The sequence below is a fragment of the Pinus tabuliformis genome, chromosome 2_2 (assembly GCF_031772625.1).
Source record: "Pinus tabuliformis cultivar Carrire ecotype Pingquan chromosome 2_2, CPIR1, whole genome shotgun sequence".
Taxonomy (NCBI): Eukaryota; Viridiplantae; Streptophyta; class Pinopsida; order Pinales; family Pinaceae; genus Pinus; species Pinus tabuliformis.
Genome location: NC_142300.1, coordinates 1,270,043,584 through 1,270,061,903, shown reverse-complemented (window position 1 = coordinate 1,270,061,903; position 18,320 = coordinate 1,270,043,584). Strand labels below are relative to the sequence as shown.

General features: G+C 39.1%; 1 protein-coding gene across 2 annotated transcripts in view; it reads right to left on the bottom strand.

Annotated features, from left to right (window-relative positions):
- Positions 1–17,628, bottom strand: part of LOC149198114 (pentatricopeptide repeat-containing protein At2g13600-like) — a 40,403-nt gene extending 22,775 nt beyond the window's left edge. Inside the window, exons 1-2 of one of the 2 annotated variants that reach the window (XM_089406097.1) lie at positions 16,500–17,628; positions 14,352–16,056 (exon numbers count right to left, since the gene is read on the bottom strand). In XM_089406097.1, the coding sequence (XP_089262223.1) occupies positions 14,474–16,056; positions 16,500–17,136 (2,220 nt within the window). In that variant the 5' untranslated portion in view covers positions 17,137–17,628 and the 3' untranslated portion in view covers positions 14,352–14,473. Of the gene's footprint in view, positions 1–14,229; positions 16,057–16,499 lie in introns of both variants that reach the window. The other variant, XM_089406096.1, reaches the window with a different exon arrangement.
- Between the last annotated feature and the right edge of the window lie 692 nt (positions 17,629–18,320).

Genomic DNA, 18,320 nt, shown 5'->3' with positions numbered 1-18,320 from the left:
CCATGTTGGGGGAAATAAAAGACATTGTTCATAATAGAGATCCCAACTTGTACAAACTGATTCATGATTGTGTGTGTGAACGGTGGAATAGGCTTAACCTTCCACTACATTGCTTGGCGTATATCCTTACGCCAAAATACTACTCTACATCTTGGTTGGGCCAACCTGCAGCAGGGGGTGGGGTTAGGACCAAACCCCATTTAGATCAAGAGGTAACTAAAGGATATCTGGAAGCATTAGAAAAGTTGGTGCCTGACAGGGAGGAATGTGCAGTTGTGCGCCTTGAAAGAGGCAGATACTTCAATGGCACTGGTTTGTATGGTAACTTCCATGCAATGGACGACAAAGATAAATTTGATTCTCTCACATGGTGGGAAACATATGGCGGCCACGGACTTTTGCCAAAATTGGCAAAAAAAGTTCTTTCACAGGTTGTAAATTCTTCTTCTGCAGAGAGGTGTTGGAGCACCTACAGTTATATACATAATGTGAAAAGAAACAGACTCAACGAAAACCGAGCAGAAAGCTTGGTTTATGTGCACTACAACTTGAGGTTGTTGAGCCATTACTGTGATCGGGCTAATGAAGATCCCACATATAAAATTTGGGACAATCACCCTGAGGACGACAATTTGGAGGATGGCATTGTACATATTGAAGAACTAGAAGAGGAGCTTGTAAGGGATGAAAATGAAGCAACTGCAACAGCCATGCCACCTCCACCTCCACCATCCAGTAGCAGTGCTCGAGGCCCGAGTCTTGTTCCATTGCTGTCGCCACCTCCATCGACACCCTCGCGTGGAGGTTCTAGTTCTGGTCGTCGGTCTGTGCGGGAGACTCCTAGAAGACCACCACGACCTGCTTATAATCCTGGAGACTCTCGTGGCAAGGGCCACATGTAGATTTACAGTTTACTTGTCTTTTTTAGTTTCTATTAGACTTTAGTTTTCATAACTGTTGAGTTTTGAGTCCTTGACTCTTGACTCTTGACTCTTTCATATCATTATGATATTTTTTGTAAACATTATATCACTGTGACAATGAAAATTTGAAGTTTGAAGTTGGGCCTTGGCAATTATAACTCATTGGTAATGATTGTGAATTATGAATATGATGCTTTGTGAAAGACTAAAGTTGTTTCATTTCATCTCATTATTCATGTTTCATTTTATAAATTTTTAACATTTCATATCATGTTAACAGTTAGAAGTTAGGACTTAGAAATATCTTCGATATTACTTCTTGTAATGGTTAAACTTGGCTTACAAGTACAACTTTGGTGATCAATGATGATAAATGTTATTGAATTTTCAATTCTGAAAGCTTGAAGTTGAAACTTTAATATTGAATTTGATGAATCATGATTTATAAGACTCAATATGTTGCAGTTGTAATATGTATTTTACTAACTTGTGGACATGGTTGATGACGATTATAATTTCTAGATGATTGATGTGATATGGTTCAATGATCAATTTATGTTTTTTTTATGTTTTTTATGTCTATTTCATCATTCTACATGTTTTTGTTGACATATATGTATCAAAAATTAAAAAATATAAAAAATATATATATATTTTTAAAAAATCGCTCCCGGATTCACTCCCAAACCGGGAGCTTCTGAAAATGGTCGCTCCCGCTCCCGTTTTCGCTCCCGCTCCCGCTCCCAAGTAACATTGGTACCAACTCCTCTCCCTGCATATTGACCATCATCTCCTAGCTCAATCTGAAATTCAATGTCCTTCTCCTTCAGGTGGTAGAAACTCTTCTCGTTCCCGATCATGTGGAAGGATGCTCCTAAATCAATATACCATATATTGCTATTTGTTGAGCTTTCCATGCAAGCAATCAATGAGAAATCTTTCTCAAACTGGGCAAAAAATGCATCTACCTCTGTTTATGCAGCAACATGATCCTTACCAAACTCCTTCCGATTTGGACACTTAGTAGCATAGTACCCAAATTCATGGCAATGGAAGCACTTGATCTTGCTTAGATCCTTCTTCTTGCCCTTTTGACTGGACTCGGCCTCTCCTTGGCCCTTCTTTCCCTAGCCTTACCAGCAAGAGCAAAATTCTCCTCTTCCTTCTCAGCCTTCGACCCCTTGCCACTACTACTCTCGACAAGACTGAGTCTGAGCTCCTCCTGAGTGAAATCACTCCACAGGCATTCCCAATCTGGCAGATTATCTCATCTAGTAAGCCCTTGAACGAAATTAGCCCACTCCTTGGTAAACCCGTTATAGCAACTTGCACGAGTTCACTACCTTCTAGTTTCTCTCCTACAACTGCTAGCTCATCACGAACGTTCTGAACTTTGGTGAGATAGGAAGTTACGTTCTCACCCTTTTGCATCTTGGTGACCCTCAGCTTCTCCTTGAGAATCATTTTACGATTCTCAAATGGATCCTGATATAGCTTCACAACAACATCCCACATTTCCTTTTCAGTATCCTTACCAAAAACATGCGGAACTATATGATCCCGAAGTCCATCTAGGATCATCCTCTTGGCTTTGGCCATCTCCTTTCGGAACTGTCGTAACTGGTCTGGATCTGAAGGTTCTACAACACCTTTCTCTGCATAATCCTTCGGTCCAAACTTATCCAACAAGAATGACATCCGGACTTTCCAAACACCAAAGTTCGAGATGCCATCAAGTTTATCCTGATCTCTCAACCCTATTGTGGCCATCTCTCAAATATGAAATCTGTGTGCGGGTCGATTTTGTTCACTGCTTTGGTACCACGTAGAAAATTCACGAAATTCTACAATTGTTAATATGAACAATCTGAAACTAATTTCTTTTCATATAGACACAGAATGCAGCGGAATAGGAACAAAAATCAATACATAATCACACAATTCAACAACACAATTTTTCTAGGGAACCCAACTGGTAAATGTTGGAAATTATAACTAGGTTCGATCTTCATAATGACCTATTTGTAATCATGACATTGTATATTTTGTATAAAGAAAGAAAAAGAAAATAAAATTTTATTTTACGTAAAGCATGGGTTTCATGCTCAAATCTAGGTCAGAAGCATGTTCTTCGTGCTTCTAGGTCTTTCTAGGACAAAAGAAATTGTGTCATGTACTATAGTGACTAGTCTGATTTGAAGTCATTGTAACAAAGAAAAATATTTATTTTGTCAAGAAAAATCCATTTATTTCTCCAAGACCAAGTCGGACCCAGTCAAGGACAAGTCAACCTAAGGGAGGGCTATTCGACCCCTCAAGAAGGCTATAAATACAAGGAGCTCAACCTCATTTGTGACACACATCCAACTCAAGTTCGATCTATAGTAGCGAAGGAGGAAAAGAGCTATAAAGGACGAAGAAAAGAAGTCAAAGTTTCTTGGGATCATCTCTCTCTCACCACACATGCGAAGTTAGGGTTTTGTTGTTTCCAGTTGCAGGTGGACAAAAATTGCAAGGCCGAAATTCTAGAGCGAAGCTGCAAAAGGTCAAAGTTTTGAAGTTGCCTTGGGGAGATCTTGCTAGAGGCGTTGACTTGGTGCTTGGGAGGATCTTGGGCTGCGGTCTTTGGGTCTTGGAAGTCTCATTGTAAGAAGATTCTATAAGGAGAGAAGCATTATTTCTAATTTTTCCCCTTAGAGGGGATTTTCCCTAGCTTGGAGCCTATATCTTGTGTACTTTGTCATATTGTGATCTTCATTGTTTTTGGTAATTGCTTGATGAACAAGATCTAATAAAATAATAAAAGGCCAACACACATCACAACTAATTATCAAGTTGAGGAAAAACTCTATAATCTCTAAGTCTCTTGATTTTCCAACATGGTATCAGAGCTAAGGTGCAAGAAGGACATGAAGATGACATCCTAGTTGGCACTATGACAAGAGTTATAAGGAAGTGTTTCAATTTTCTTGGTAATCTCGCTACATCTATCAAGGATTACATATTGAAGATCATCTCCAAGCTAGTAAAGGAAGTAATAGATGGAAGTTTGTTCTCTGCTTTATCCGGCACTTTCAAGGATGAGAATGTATGGGTTATTGACAGTGGTGCTTCCAGACACATGACGGGAGAATGCAGTCAACTTCAGACTTTGTCAAAAGGAACCTCCTCTCATTCAATCAAACTTGGAGACAAGAAGAACTATCCAGTGAAAGGGATTGGATCTACTTCGTTGGAGCTCAAGTCTAGTGGAAGTATTCACCTCAACAATATTCTATATGTTCCAAGTTTGAAGAAAAACTTACTTTATATTTCTTGTCTAGAGGATAAGGGTGATAGAATTGTTTTTGTTGATGGCAAGGTTTTGGTTTGGGGTAAGGGCTCTAGTATTGATAATGCTAGGGTGATTGGGATTCGTGAGGGGACATTATAGACTTTTTACACCTCTATCTCAAGCCCTAGTCCACTTGGATGTAAGCCCTTCCAAATTGTGGCATAGAAGGTATGGACACCTTCATTATAAGATTTTGCCATCTCTAAGTCAAATGGTCAATGGCATCCCCGAATTGAAGGAAGAACATGAAGGGACCTATAAGGGATGTGCTCTAGGCAAGAACATGAAGAAGCCATTTGCAAGAAGTGATACCAGATCTAAGGAAGTTTTAGATCTCATACACTCAGATGTATGTGGACCTATGGCAGTAAAATCTCTTGGTGGGCATCAATATTATGTGACCTTCATTGATGATTTCTCAAGGAAAACTTGGTTATACCTCCTCAAGAACAAAGATGAGGTATTCGAGAAGTTTCAAGAATTCAAGAATGAAGTGGAGAATCTAACCGAGAGAAAGATCAAGACTCTGAGGTCTGAAAATGGTGGAGAATACACCTCCAAAGAACTAATAGCATTCTACAAGGAAGCAGGGATTAAGAGGGAGCTAATTGTTCCTTATAATCCTGAACAGAATGGTGTGGCTGAAAGGAAAAACAAAACAATTGAAGAATGTGTTAGGGCCATGCTACATGATCAAGATCTCCCTCAATTTCTATGGGGAGAGGCATGTGTGACAATTGTTTACTTGCAGAACCGAAGTCCTCACAAGATTCTCAACAACATGACCCCAGAAGAAGCATTTATAGAAAAGAAGCCAAGTGTGGATCATCTTTGAATATTTGGTGTCCTGTGTATATACATATACCCAAGGACAAGAGAAAGAAGTTGGATCCTACCAGTCTAAAGGGCATCTTTTTTGGGTATAGTGCTTCATCTAAGGCATATAGAATCTATATTAAGGAGGATCGTCGAATTGAAGTAAGCAGGGATGTCATCTTTGATGAAAGTATAGCTTACAAGAAATCAAAAGATGTTCCAGTTGACTCTGATGAAGAAGAGATACCTATCTTTGAGGATATCTCAAGGGACAATGATGGTCAAGATCAGACATCTACTCAAGAAGATGTTGAAGGTCCTAGTGAGCCTGTGCAACAAGTAATTGTTCTAGAAAATCGAAAGAGACATGCTTGGTTGAGAGCTACTCTACAAGAAGCAGAAGGACACACAGCTAAGGGGACCTTCAGAGAAAGTAAAAGACCGAAAAGGTATTATGGATATGCTGCATATATGACAAAGCTCATTGAAGCGGAACCTTCCTACAATGAAGATGCAGCCAAACACCAAGAGTGGAGGAATGTAATGCAGGAAGAATACCAGTCAATCATGACAAACTGTTGAGAAATCTAGGGCATCAGAGGTTAGGAGATTTCTCTTCTTGATAATTGCTTGTGATATGCTTTTACTTCTTGGATTATGATCTTCTCTTTGTTATGTTATTATTGTGTCTTTTTCATCAAGACAATTACCAAATAAACAATAGAATACAAGAGACACAGTATGTAGGCTTGTCAACCAGGGCCAAAACCTCTCACCCTTTGAGAGGAAAACCCAATCAGAAATTCTTCTTATAGATCTTCAATTGACGAATACCAAGACCATGACAAAGACCCTTGACTCTAGTGTCCTCCTGTTGTGGCCAGCAACAACCCCTCCCCCCTTTTTTCATTTAAGTGTTGTCCAAAATACTAAATGAATGGGGACCCTTAGTTAAAATTTAGGAAAAGCAAGAGTTTCCTTTCTTCAAAATAAGGTTACCATCGTAAGCTTAGGAAGATCTTTTGAATACTTTAAAACCTAAGTTTATGATAAGGAAAAAATCTTTAAAAAGCCACATCATAAAATGATAGAAAAACACCTCCATTTGGGTATAATCCCGGTATGTGCAAGATTCTCGTACTAAGCAATATATCGCATCGCAATAAAGTAATGCTAATAAGAAAAACTTCAAGATTTTCCGATTTGCGATAACACCGATCGCAAGATCGCATATCGCAGGGAATGGGCTAACAAAATTTGGCAAGCATAAAACTTCTGCGATCTGCGATGTTGCGATATCGCGATAAAACGATGGTTGCGATATTAAGCCAAATCAACTCTGCAATGTTATATTTGTGAGTCGGTGCGAGAGCGCGATAGTGCAATAATGCGATGTCGCGATCTGCGACGATTGCGAACCAAATCGCAAAATCACTCCATCACGAATCTTTCGGGCACGCTATTCAAGAAAAGCCACTTACCATAATCTGACTCAAGATCATGCGCTTTTAATGATAATAAAGGAATTAGTTGTCATCTATTAATAAAATGTAGACGCGTGCTTTTGCAAAGAATTACTTCACGTAAGGTGGCATATTTGATATATCTACTGCATTTAAGACCCTCCCATCACCTTTCTTAATTAGTCATTTCCATTTCACTTGTGAGCTGCAGGAACGGAGAACGAAGGACGATACAAAGCCATACGCAGGAAGAAATGGGAAAGAAAAATAAAGCTCAAGGCTCTGAGGTGAAGGAAATGGCACCCTTATATACAGACACAGCTTGTAACAGAGACGCAGGGATATCGACGTGGGAAAGCATGTACAGACTGCTTGAAGAAGAAAACCCCAGAATAATGAAGGTTACCGTTGTCTCAGACTCACAGGGCTCTTCCGAAGCATCCTTAGAAGAACTAGCGTGCTCATTCCTTCATCGGATAGCAGCAAGGCCCAAAATTCTCCCATATACGGATATGATCAAGTGGATACTTGACGACGCAGAAATGAACAGACAGTTCAAGATTCAAGGACATGGGCTCATCGGGTCATTCGCTGCACAAGATTTAAAGCTCATGTATCATCTTCCTGAACCGCAGGCGACTTACAATGCACAATTCATTAAAAAAATTGTGGCGGAGAACCCAAACCTATCAGAGACCACCAAAGATTGGTCCAGAAAAGATGAACCGCTCAAGAAAGACAAAAACGATATGTACAGCACTGGTTCCCTCACCTCTCCGTATTGTTTTGCTGCAGCCATGCTTTGTAGATTATTTGGGATGCCAGATATCAATAAGTTTTCGTCTGAATGGTTACCATTAATAGATGCTGCCACAAATGCCGTTATTATAGATTGGGCCAAGATCTTTTCTGATAACCTATTCACGGCTATTGTCAATTACCGGTCTAAAAGATCCATGTCTCAAAGGATCTATCCTCCTTTTTACCTATCCGCATATGTTATGGATTCTATTTGTTATGTGTCTAAATTTCCCGTTATGGGTTGGAAATGGACAACTCAGGACCCATTACCCATCCATGTTTATCATAAGATATTATGGGATTCTCAGTTCATTCCACATTTCTACCAGATTTGTCACGGGCTTATCTTACCCTTGTATAGAATGATGTATGATAAAGACCCCCCAAGGTGCTCACCTGAGACACAGATAGATATCATCCCCATCGCAAGATGGTTCGGAGAAGAATGGTTCACCTATATTAGAGTATTTGGAAGCACCGTCCCCCCTCATGTCCTACCTTTGTATATCCCTGACAAACTTCTGGCTCGAGAAATTGCATATCAAACCTGTTCAGAAGGCGGCCTAACTAAAGACCTAAAAGACAAAAAGAAGGCCATATGGCCACAGTTTCCTGTGGCTTGTGGGGCCTTTTCGTTGTTCGATATAGGTCACGCGTTCACCGAAGTACAGAATATGACGTGTCTACAATTATTTAAATTCCCGGCAAGACCATTTGACCCAAATGAGGTTGCCCAGAATTTCACAACGACAGTCAAGATAAAAGTGTTCATTGGAAAAAAGGATTTATTTGATGATATATTTCAGAGTAAAAGCTCACTTCAGGAAATTTTGCGGGAAGCCCAATCGCAATTGTCTCCAGATGACCTCCAAAGATTCATGGTATACAGGGAAAGAAGACTAGCCAGTGTTCCTCTAGAAAAGCTGCGACTATCTGCCAAAGAACCGACTCCAAGCGTTAGCCTCAGTGGGAATTCAAGCACTTCCGGATCTAAATCTAAGACTGGACAAGAGATGCCTGAGCATTCTAAAAGATCCGAAAACAACCAAGATAGGAGCGAAGAGTCAGCTAAAGACACCGCTCAGTCAATGGAATTTCCACAACAGCAGGTTATCGCCTCCCCGCCAAGAGATGTCCCCCCTCTCGTCATTGAAGCACCACCCGTCACAACAAAATTAGATAAGGAATGGGAAACCTTCAACGAACTGATCAATCTTGAAGGACAAGCCCCAAAAACACCTGTGAGCAATACACAGGTAGCACAAGAAGTGGGCTCAACCATAGTCAGCAATGTCACAGAAACGGAGCATATTCCTATCGCTCCATCTTCTGAGCTTCTACTGAATGTAGAAGAAATTCCCCCACTGGACATATTTTATAGTCCCCAACATAAAGCAGTTGTAAGAAGACAGAGAAAAAAGAGGAAGTTAGAAAATACACTTTCTCAGGATGCTGAGCAATTAGACGTCCTATGGAAAGATCCTGCCAGTAATCCGACTGAAAATCTCACCAAACTGTCTCAGATCGCAGGGGCGTATGCCTCTGCGACTATTGACAAAGCGTCAGAAGTACAGCAATTGTTGAAAGAGCAAGAAAATCAGATACAGGTACTGCAACTACAATTGCAACAAGCCAATACTAATAATGAGGCACACAAACAGCTTGAAAAGTTGCAAGAAGACTTCCAGCAAATGCAAATAGGTTATCAAAGAAGTTTGGATGAAAAGGGAAAACAGTTGCAGGATGTACAAGAGATGCACAGAAACGACCCTAAACTTACAGAGTTTATTCCAAAATCTATTGCCTTGAATGAACAACTACTGCAGCAACAGGAAGTGTTGGGACAAAAGATATCACAGTGGAATTATTATTGCGAAATGAGTGATAAGATCACCAATCAAGTGGTCGACTTACGAAGTGACTATGATCAGATTGACAAACGAGTGACGGAGTACTTGGCTTGGCAGGATGAAGACGAGGGAAAAAGAGCAGGTGCACCCAGGATAAATGAGAATCATAAAGAGTTGCTCTTCAACAAGTGGGACGATCAAATCAGGGAGGCAGAACAAGCAGCAGAAACAGCGGCCACGACAGCAAGCATTCTTATCGACTGTGTAAATGAGAATTTGCACAGAGCAAATTTAATCGCAGAGACCACCCCGGGGTATTTACCAAATAAACTACGACTAGAAGCAGAATGGAAGCAGAAGGCGCAAGAAAAGGGAAAAGCGATCCAAGCACTAAACAGGTTAAATTGGGAATGTTACTGGGCATACTTGGTGAAGCCGCATAGTCAGTGGATGACTGTGAAATGTATCATAAATGCGGCCGAAAAAGTGGTGCCAGCTCTCATAGATTCCGTTTTCTCAGCCCAGCTCAAAGCAGAAGTCAGCCAGCCGGCTCTCCTTAAACCAATGCTGAATGCATGCAGCTTTAAAGACCAGATACAGAAGTAGCTTAATTTGGAATGTTGTTTTTACTTAAAAATTAGATTAGAAAAAGGACGGTCATTTGAAAACCGCATCCTAAATTTTGTAAATAAACTATTATTAGAATTAGGAAGTAGTATTTAAACCCTTCTCATGCATTTAGAGAAGGGTCCAGAAATTTGTCAAAAATTTGTCCTCAGAACATGCACTTTTGCACCCTCAGAGGAGGTTTTGATGAATGAATGGATCAAGGTTTATTAATGTTTGCATTTGATATCTGCTACTGATGTTGCACTTCTGTACTCTTGGTAGATATTAGAACAAGGAGAGATAAATCATTGTTGCTTGAAGCTTATGAGTAGGACCAGTCATAAATGGTACTTTTATCTCTTGGCCATTTCTGCTTATATTCTTAAAGTGATATACAGTTTTTAGTTGTTTATATGTTATTGCATGAATGTTTGAGTTACCATTTAGCACTTTTGTACGGTGGAGCCATTTATTTATGTTTGATATATGAATAACTTATTATGCGATATGTTGTTCACAACTGTTTTGCCTAACTTTTTATGCAAAGTGGTTCATCTTAACTGATTTCCATTCTTATGATAGCTGAATGATCTTTATTACTAGTTATTATTTGAAATCTCTTTAGATCGCATAATAGAAGAAATACATCCCGGGTTAGCATAGATTAGATGTGTTGTTTTCATTAGATTACAATAGCATAGAATTAGATTAAAGTAGCTTAGATTAGAACTCTTAGATCAGCATCATCCAACTCTGCACACACACACACCCTTAAATTGGGAAACTGGTCCCATTATCCCCAGTCGGACCCGCTATACCAAACGGATAAGGAGCTGCCAACCAAGGTCCGGACCGGGCGGGTATCCCCCTTGTTGTCGACCCGATTTTCGGGGCTTCAACACCTCCCAAGACCAAGTCACTAACCTCTTCTTCGACGATGTTTTTCCTCTTCTTGTTCTCAAATTCCTTTCTCTTCTCAGTCTAGGCTTCTTCCCTTCTTGATCTCAGCTTCCTTTGATTCTCAATCTCTTCTTGTAGGCTTGCCACCCTACCATAGAAACCCTAGATTATCTTTGCTTCCTTTATAGTCTCTACAAGAGAGAGACTTCTTGCACCTTGACTCAACTTCTCCTAGCGAGGCTCTATACCCAAACAATAATCACCTCGTGATAGCAGCTTCTTCGACTTCTTCTGGATACCTTCGATTCTACTATCTTCGCACATGGGAGGACAAACTAACCCAAAAACAATGCTTGACTATCTTCGTTATCCTTCCTCTTTGCTGCGCTAATATGGAGGCTTCTTCTGGTGTATACTTCGCACTTCTTTCTTGACTATTTACATAGTGTAACATGCCCTCATGGGTCTTTAACAATTACATTGACTCTTTGACTTTCCTAGAAGCACTTGAACATGTGCTTGACCTATGCAATCAGCAAGAAGCTCATTTTTACAAATGACAAAAATAATAATTCTTTTCTTTTACAAGTACAAAGATCAAAATTACATTTATGAAGACCAAACCTAGTTACACTTTCTTCAACACGACAATGATTAGGTTCAGTTTGAGTTCGAATTTTGTGATGAGGTTCGAATGAGGTTCACCATTAGGTTCGTGTATATATATATATATATATATATATATATATATATATATATAATGAATTATACGATAAAATAGTAAGTAATCAACATTAGTAAACATAAAAAAATGCTATTACAGACGTGGAAACTGCAAGGATAAATTACAAGCTTGAGTTGTGACATGAGGTTATGAGTTTTGATCCATGGACTTGGTCAATGGCTATGAGGTTCGATGAGGTTCACCAAACCTCAAAAAAAAATTAAGATTCGTCAAAATTCGAACCTCAAAGCTAAAGTTCGACAAACCTTGTGACATAGATTTTGACTATTGTACTCTCTCTCTCTGTGTTGAACATTTTGATATAATAATAAGAAGAATTGATCAAAGGGTTTTCCCCACATTGGGGCTTTTCCCTGGCATCCGCCAAATATAGTGTCCTCTTATCTTGGCTTGTCTTCTGCATTTTGTTTCATGTTCTATATGCTTTTACTGTCAATGTGGTTATTGCGATTCCTCTTGGAAATTGGAAATTGTTATTGGGTTGCTAAGGAACACTGAAGTAAATTGTGCTAAGCATTGAACATACCATTGTTAACTAAAATTAACAAAACGTTTCCCCAAGCGCCCCCTGTCCCTGAAGCATGGGAAACGTGGGGTTTGCGCCTCCCACCCTAGGGGACGCATCCCTGCGAAACACTAAAAAATAAAAAGTAACCCAATAAATCAATCAAAAATATAGAAGTACCCTTTGAAGCTCTCACCCTCCAAACCATGCATCAAATATCACATGTCACATGCAAGCACAAAGGATTTTGTTGAAATCAAGAACATTGTCTACTCTAGTACTAGTATAAGCATGAACAACTCCCTAATGAAAATTGTATTGAAGAACTCACGCAAGAAACCTATTCAATTTTTAACTCTAAGAATGAAGATCTACAACTATGGGTTAGCCCAGCTAAAGCATACATGAACATTTGATGTCAAATCAATCCACTAATGTGTCCACAAACCATCAATATCAAACCAATGAACTTTTTTGAAAAGTTCATTGTAAAGTATCCACAAACAGTTGATGCCAAGCCAATAAAAAGTAATCCATGAATCATCGATGCTAAATCCCATGTACTTTTGAAAAGTTTATGTAAATGTATCCATGAACCATCAATGCCATATCAATCAAGATGAACTTTTGAGAAGTTCATTCTAAGTGATAACAGGGTGGATGAGGTGTGAAACTTATTCAATGAAGAAGGAACTAACAAGATTCATTCACGAATCCTTTCTCATATCTCTAAGTAAAACATGATTGAAGAGTGCTTCGTAGAAGAAAGTGAACAGCTGCACCGGCTTTTGAAGGCAACAACTTTCCTAGGACATGTGTCAGAATTTTGTCAGTCATTATAACATTTCTACCACTAAATAGTACTAGGGATACACAAGTTAGGCAACATCGTTAAGCTAAGTAGAAGTGGATTTGGTGAAAACTTGCGAGGTTTGATGAAAATGCAACTCACTGGAGATTAACTCAAAGGACTTTCTATTGTCAAGAGATGATCGATAGATGTCTGATGGACCATCAGAGACACAAGGAGAATGTAACTCGCTGGAGATTAACTCAAAGATATTTCTATTGTCAAGAGATGACTGATAGATGGACCATCAAGGACACAACATTTGCCCAATATGTGGGAAAGAGGGTCATTAAAGAAATTTAGGGTCTAACATGGGCCTCCTAAAGAAAATAATAAAATAAGACTTATGTCTGCTTGGGGTAGCTCAATTGGAAATGGCCGTGGAAATGAAGTCTCACCGAACTAGAAGTCTTGGGTTCAAATCTTGTGCTATCCCCCCCGATCGGGGTGAGAAGTTGGACATGATGAAGATGTAATCCTACCAAGCTTACAAAAAAGAAAAAAATAAAACTTATGAATTTTCAAAGGGAAAGAGAGAAAACTACTTTCTTATCATATTTGTGACTTATCTCCTTACAATTTTACTCAAATTTCAAGTGTAGGCACTAGTTGGATGTAAAATTTAATATTGCATCCAACAAGTACCCATACTTCATACATTTGATAGGCCCACGATGAGATAAACTGGAAATACTTGAAAAACATGGGTAGTTAGAAGTATATCTCATTGTGGGTATATCAAAAGTATGTAAAGTGGGTACTCATTGGATGCAGAATTTAATTCCACATCCAACAAGTGCCTATGCATGGAATTTGAGTAAAACTGTAAGGAAATAAATCGAAAATATGATTAAAAAAAAAAATTATGTTTTTCCCTCCAAAACTATTTACCCTTATGGTTGACACCTTCATCTTGAATCCTATTAAGTCTTTTAAAGTTGATGTTGATAGCACATCTTGTGTTTTGAGACTCACTTTTGACCTTAAAATTTCTCTAATGGATACCTTCAACCACATTTTCTAGGAATGTACATAAGTAAAAACTCTATGGCTTAAATGGCTGGAAAATTCTGATATGGAGTGTCTACTCTAGTGGGACCCTTAAGCTGAACTTCTTTTACGTTTGATAAACCTATTATCTGATTCTGTTATTAAATTCTAGCTTCGTACCTATTTTCTCAGAAAGAGTGGCAATTAAAGCTGCTTAAAGCATAATGACAATGCCACCGTAGAGAAAGGTTTAGAATAGCATCATCCACACTGACAATGAATGAAAACAACCAGCCAGAAATAAACAGCCATAGAACAAAAATAGACATAGTAAGATCAATGATCCATGTGAAACATGCCCTATCGAGCTTTCAGAATTGATTGAGAGAAATAAGTTGTCAATGTGGAATGCTGAAAAGCAATTTAATTTACAAGAGTTATACCAGATGAATTGATTTGCATGAGTGACCATCGCAGTAGATTTTTGATGAATCTGACTATTCAGATACTGGAGTAATGCATCCACGTTGTCAAGCTACAAACATCTTACGATGCCTTTACTTACCTAAGCCAGTTTGTAAAGCTTTATATAAGCTCCTGCATTATGGATTCCTGCACCTTGAATTGCCAAACACTTGAAACCAGCAACAAAAGCAATTGCTCCTAATCTGGAGATTGTTTCTTTTCCTATTGTTCCATCTCATATAAGACAAAGGTTGTGTCAGGTACATATCCTGCTGCCTTCAGCTGCACAGTCAAGCTCTCCAGCATAGCATATATTTCCTTTGTCTGTGGGTGTGACATGTCTCCCACACGGAACCCATGCATTCTGTTCTTGACCTCAATCCAGCTACATCCAGGAATCTTTCTTAAACCCCTGGATTTCATCATTTTTCTCACTCTTGCTACATTATCCCACTTGCCTGTTGCAGCATGGATGTTTGACAGTAGTACATAAGTACCAGTGTTTTCAGGGTCTAACTTCAAAAGATGTTCCGCTGCAAGTTCTCCTATCTCAACATTGCAATGGACTCGGCAGGCACCAAGCAAAGCACCCCAGACACAAACATCCGGCTCAAATGGCATCTTAGAAAGAAAGTCATGAGCCTCTGCCAAACACCCTGCCCGACCAAGAAGGTCAACCATACAGGTGTAGTGCTCCTTAGTAGGTGCAATGTGATACTCTCTAGTCATAAATTCAAAATACTGCTGGCCCTCCTCTACAAGGCCTGCATGGCTGCATGCAGACAGAACACCTGTGAAAGTGATGTGGTCTGGCTTTATGCCTTGCAGTTGCATTTGGTAAAACAGTCTGAGCGAAAGATCGCCATGCCCATGCATTGCATAACCAGCAATCATTGCATTCCATAAAACAAGATTTCTGTCATAAATACCATCAAACACTTGCCTTGCACTCTCGATATTCCCACATTTGGCATACATGTCTAAAAGAGAACTCCCCACAAATGAGTTCTTGTCAATTCCCGTTCTGATTGTATAGTTGTGAATCTCCTTGCCCTGTTGCAAAGCTGCTAAGTTGGCACAGGCAGTAAGTGTCGTTGCAATTGTGACTGCATTAGGCGTCAAGCCTGCTATTTGCATTTGACGAAAGAAACCCATGGCCTCGTCCCAGTGGCTGTTTTGGGCATAAGCTGCAATCATGGCATTCCATGAGATCACATCAGGTCTTATGCCTACCAATTCCATTTCACGAAAGTACTCAAGGGCCTTGTCACAATCACCACTCTGGGCATAACCTGTAATAATAGCAGTCCATGAGATAACATTAGGCTTAATGCCTGATAACTGCATTTGGTGAAAAAACTTCAAGGCCTCATCACTATTCCCATTGTGGGCATAGCCTGCAATAATCGTAGTCCATGTAATCAGGTCCGGCTTCAGTCCTCCCAACTGCATTTGATAGAAGAGCCCTATGGCCTCTTCAACATGCCCATTCTGAGCATAACCTACAATCATAGCATTCCATGAGACCACATTTCGTTCAGGCATTTTCTCAAATACTAGGCGCGCAGCCTCTGTTCTACCACATTTGACATACATGTCCACCAGAGCACTTTCAACGAATAGATCTGACCGACCTCCATTTCTAAGAAAGTAGCCGTGGATCTCTCTCCCAAGTTGCAGATCCCCCACAGTCGCACATGCCGGGAGAACAACAACAAGTGTAACCAAACTAGGCCTCACTCCTTCCTGTTGCATTTGCCACAAGAGTTCCAAGGCCTCGTCACTCTGCCCATTCTGGGTACAACCTGTTGATGCGGACAAGTAAACCGAAAAATAAGACACATATACAATAAATATGGACATTTATAGTGCAATGACTATACAATGACCGCTGATGTGGACAGATACATCAAAAACTGAAATACATGGATATAGATGCACAAGTCCACAACTTGAATGCTAGAAACAACAATGTATAGTACAATGACTTGCAGAAATAAAAGGTCATCAAAGTTACCTCTCCTAAATGCATGCGTGTCTTAACCATGTATGCTTATCCATGCTAACTACCTGTGCGACCCCAATCAATGCAAACTGAACCAAAAGAGATATGAACACCTAAATATTGTCGAAGGTTTGATAGGTTCAGGATGGAAAGAGACAATCCTTCTAATTTTCATTTAAATTCAGAAGCCTATTATCACCTAAGAATAAATTTCAATATTTGTCAAGATAATTTCCTCATCACCTGCAAGTATGGCATTCCATGAAACAACACTTCTCTCAGCCATGGCATCAAAAACTCGCCACGCACAATCCAACCTTCCACATTTGGCATACATGTCTACAAGGGCACTTGCTGTACACACATCTGTGTCAAACCCCCTTGTGATTAATTGACCATGAATCTCATCCCCTCGGCGCAGAGCCAATAAACCAGCACAGGCTTTAAGAACACTAGGGAAAACGAATGTGTCAAGCCCAATGCCTTCCTGTTGCATTCGACAGTAAAGCTTAATCCCCTCTCCATAATAGCCATGCCTAATATATCCTGTAACCATAGCAGTCCATGAGACTTCATTTCGTTCAGGCATTTTGTCAAACACTTGGCGTGCATCTCTCAAGCAACCAGTCTTTGAATACATGGCAATAAGCTTTGTTCCTGAATACACATTTTCGTCAGTGCCAGTTTTAACCACGTGGGCATGAACTCCCTTCCCTTCAAAATTCCACGGGCCTTTCTCTCCTGCAAACGTACTAGAGCGAAGAGTTGCAGCAATGCTGCAGCGATGATAGCTATTTTTGCCATGGTACTTTATGAGCCCAGCAACCACAGTACTGTATTTTAAATCATATATAGTATGGTTTCGAAATGCAAATTTCATATTGGCCAAGTAATCCCATTTACTGTTTCGGAAATTTTCTTGTAAAATGCCATTGTTTCAATCCTTTAAACGCATGCAGAACCAGATAATACGAAGTATGACAGCGATAAGTAGCATCGAACTTCAAACGATGGAAAAAATAAATTGCTGACCTGAAGATTTTCAGGTCGAGAGCAGCTGAGTTTTATACCGCTTGGATAAAACTTCTGTTGGAGGAATCGCCCATCAAAGCTTTTATAGTAAATATTTAGCCGAAAATCAATGGACTTCAAAAAATAATTCATTTTTTTTCAAATTTATGCCCATACTTAAAATACAAAGATTGTACTGTATGGTAGCGTGGTGGTCAGTTTGATTGATAGATCATCTTATGCAACCTCCATGCTAAACTGTCATACCAGTGGATAGCAGCTAAGTATGGTCCAGGATACCAACTTGGTCGTGTAAATGAAGGTGGCTAACCTTGGGACAGATGTGGAGGAACCGTGGTTAAATTTGATGGATATTCAATAATCAGAACCATTATGGTGAGCCATTATGTATATGGTCAGCCATTGCTTAGTATTAAAAAGTTGGTAAGAGACTAGAACCACATTATTTTCGGTACATGTGAACACATCACCATAATGGCATCTTTTTGGTTATAATGATGGTTTCCTATTAAATTGTAAACTAATCATGATGATGGGGATAGTTTTTTTTTTTTTTTTATGAATTTAGATTTGATTAAGCTATATTTAAGCATAAATTTCATAGAATAGGTACATATAAATCTAATATGAGTTTAAAGAAATTAATTTTTTCAAGTGTAAATTTATTTAAAGTATAAAATACAATGTGTTATTTTTCATTGTTTAAATTATATTTTTGAATGTTATATAGAGTATATTTAGGACCAAATAATCATTTTAACCATAAAAACTTAACTTTTCATGGTATATGAATAATTGTTTTTAAATGGTATATAAATATACATAAATGATATTAAAATATTTTACATAACATGTAGATCGAGACATTTTATCAGTGCAAATTAAAATGGATTTTTTATTATTATGTCGTAAGGCGTTCCCCTCTGAAATCAACTCCCCCAACTGCCTTTTTATCCTAATCCTAACCGTCATATCCATTGTTAGACGATTCAACAATAGTCTGTTGTTCAATTTAATTAATAAAGAAAAACA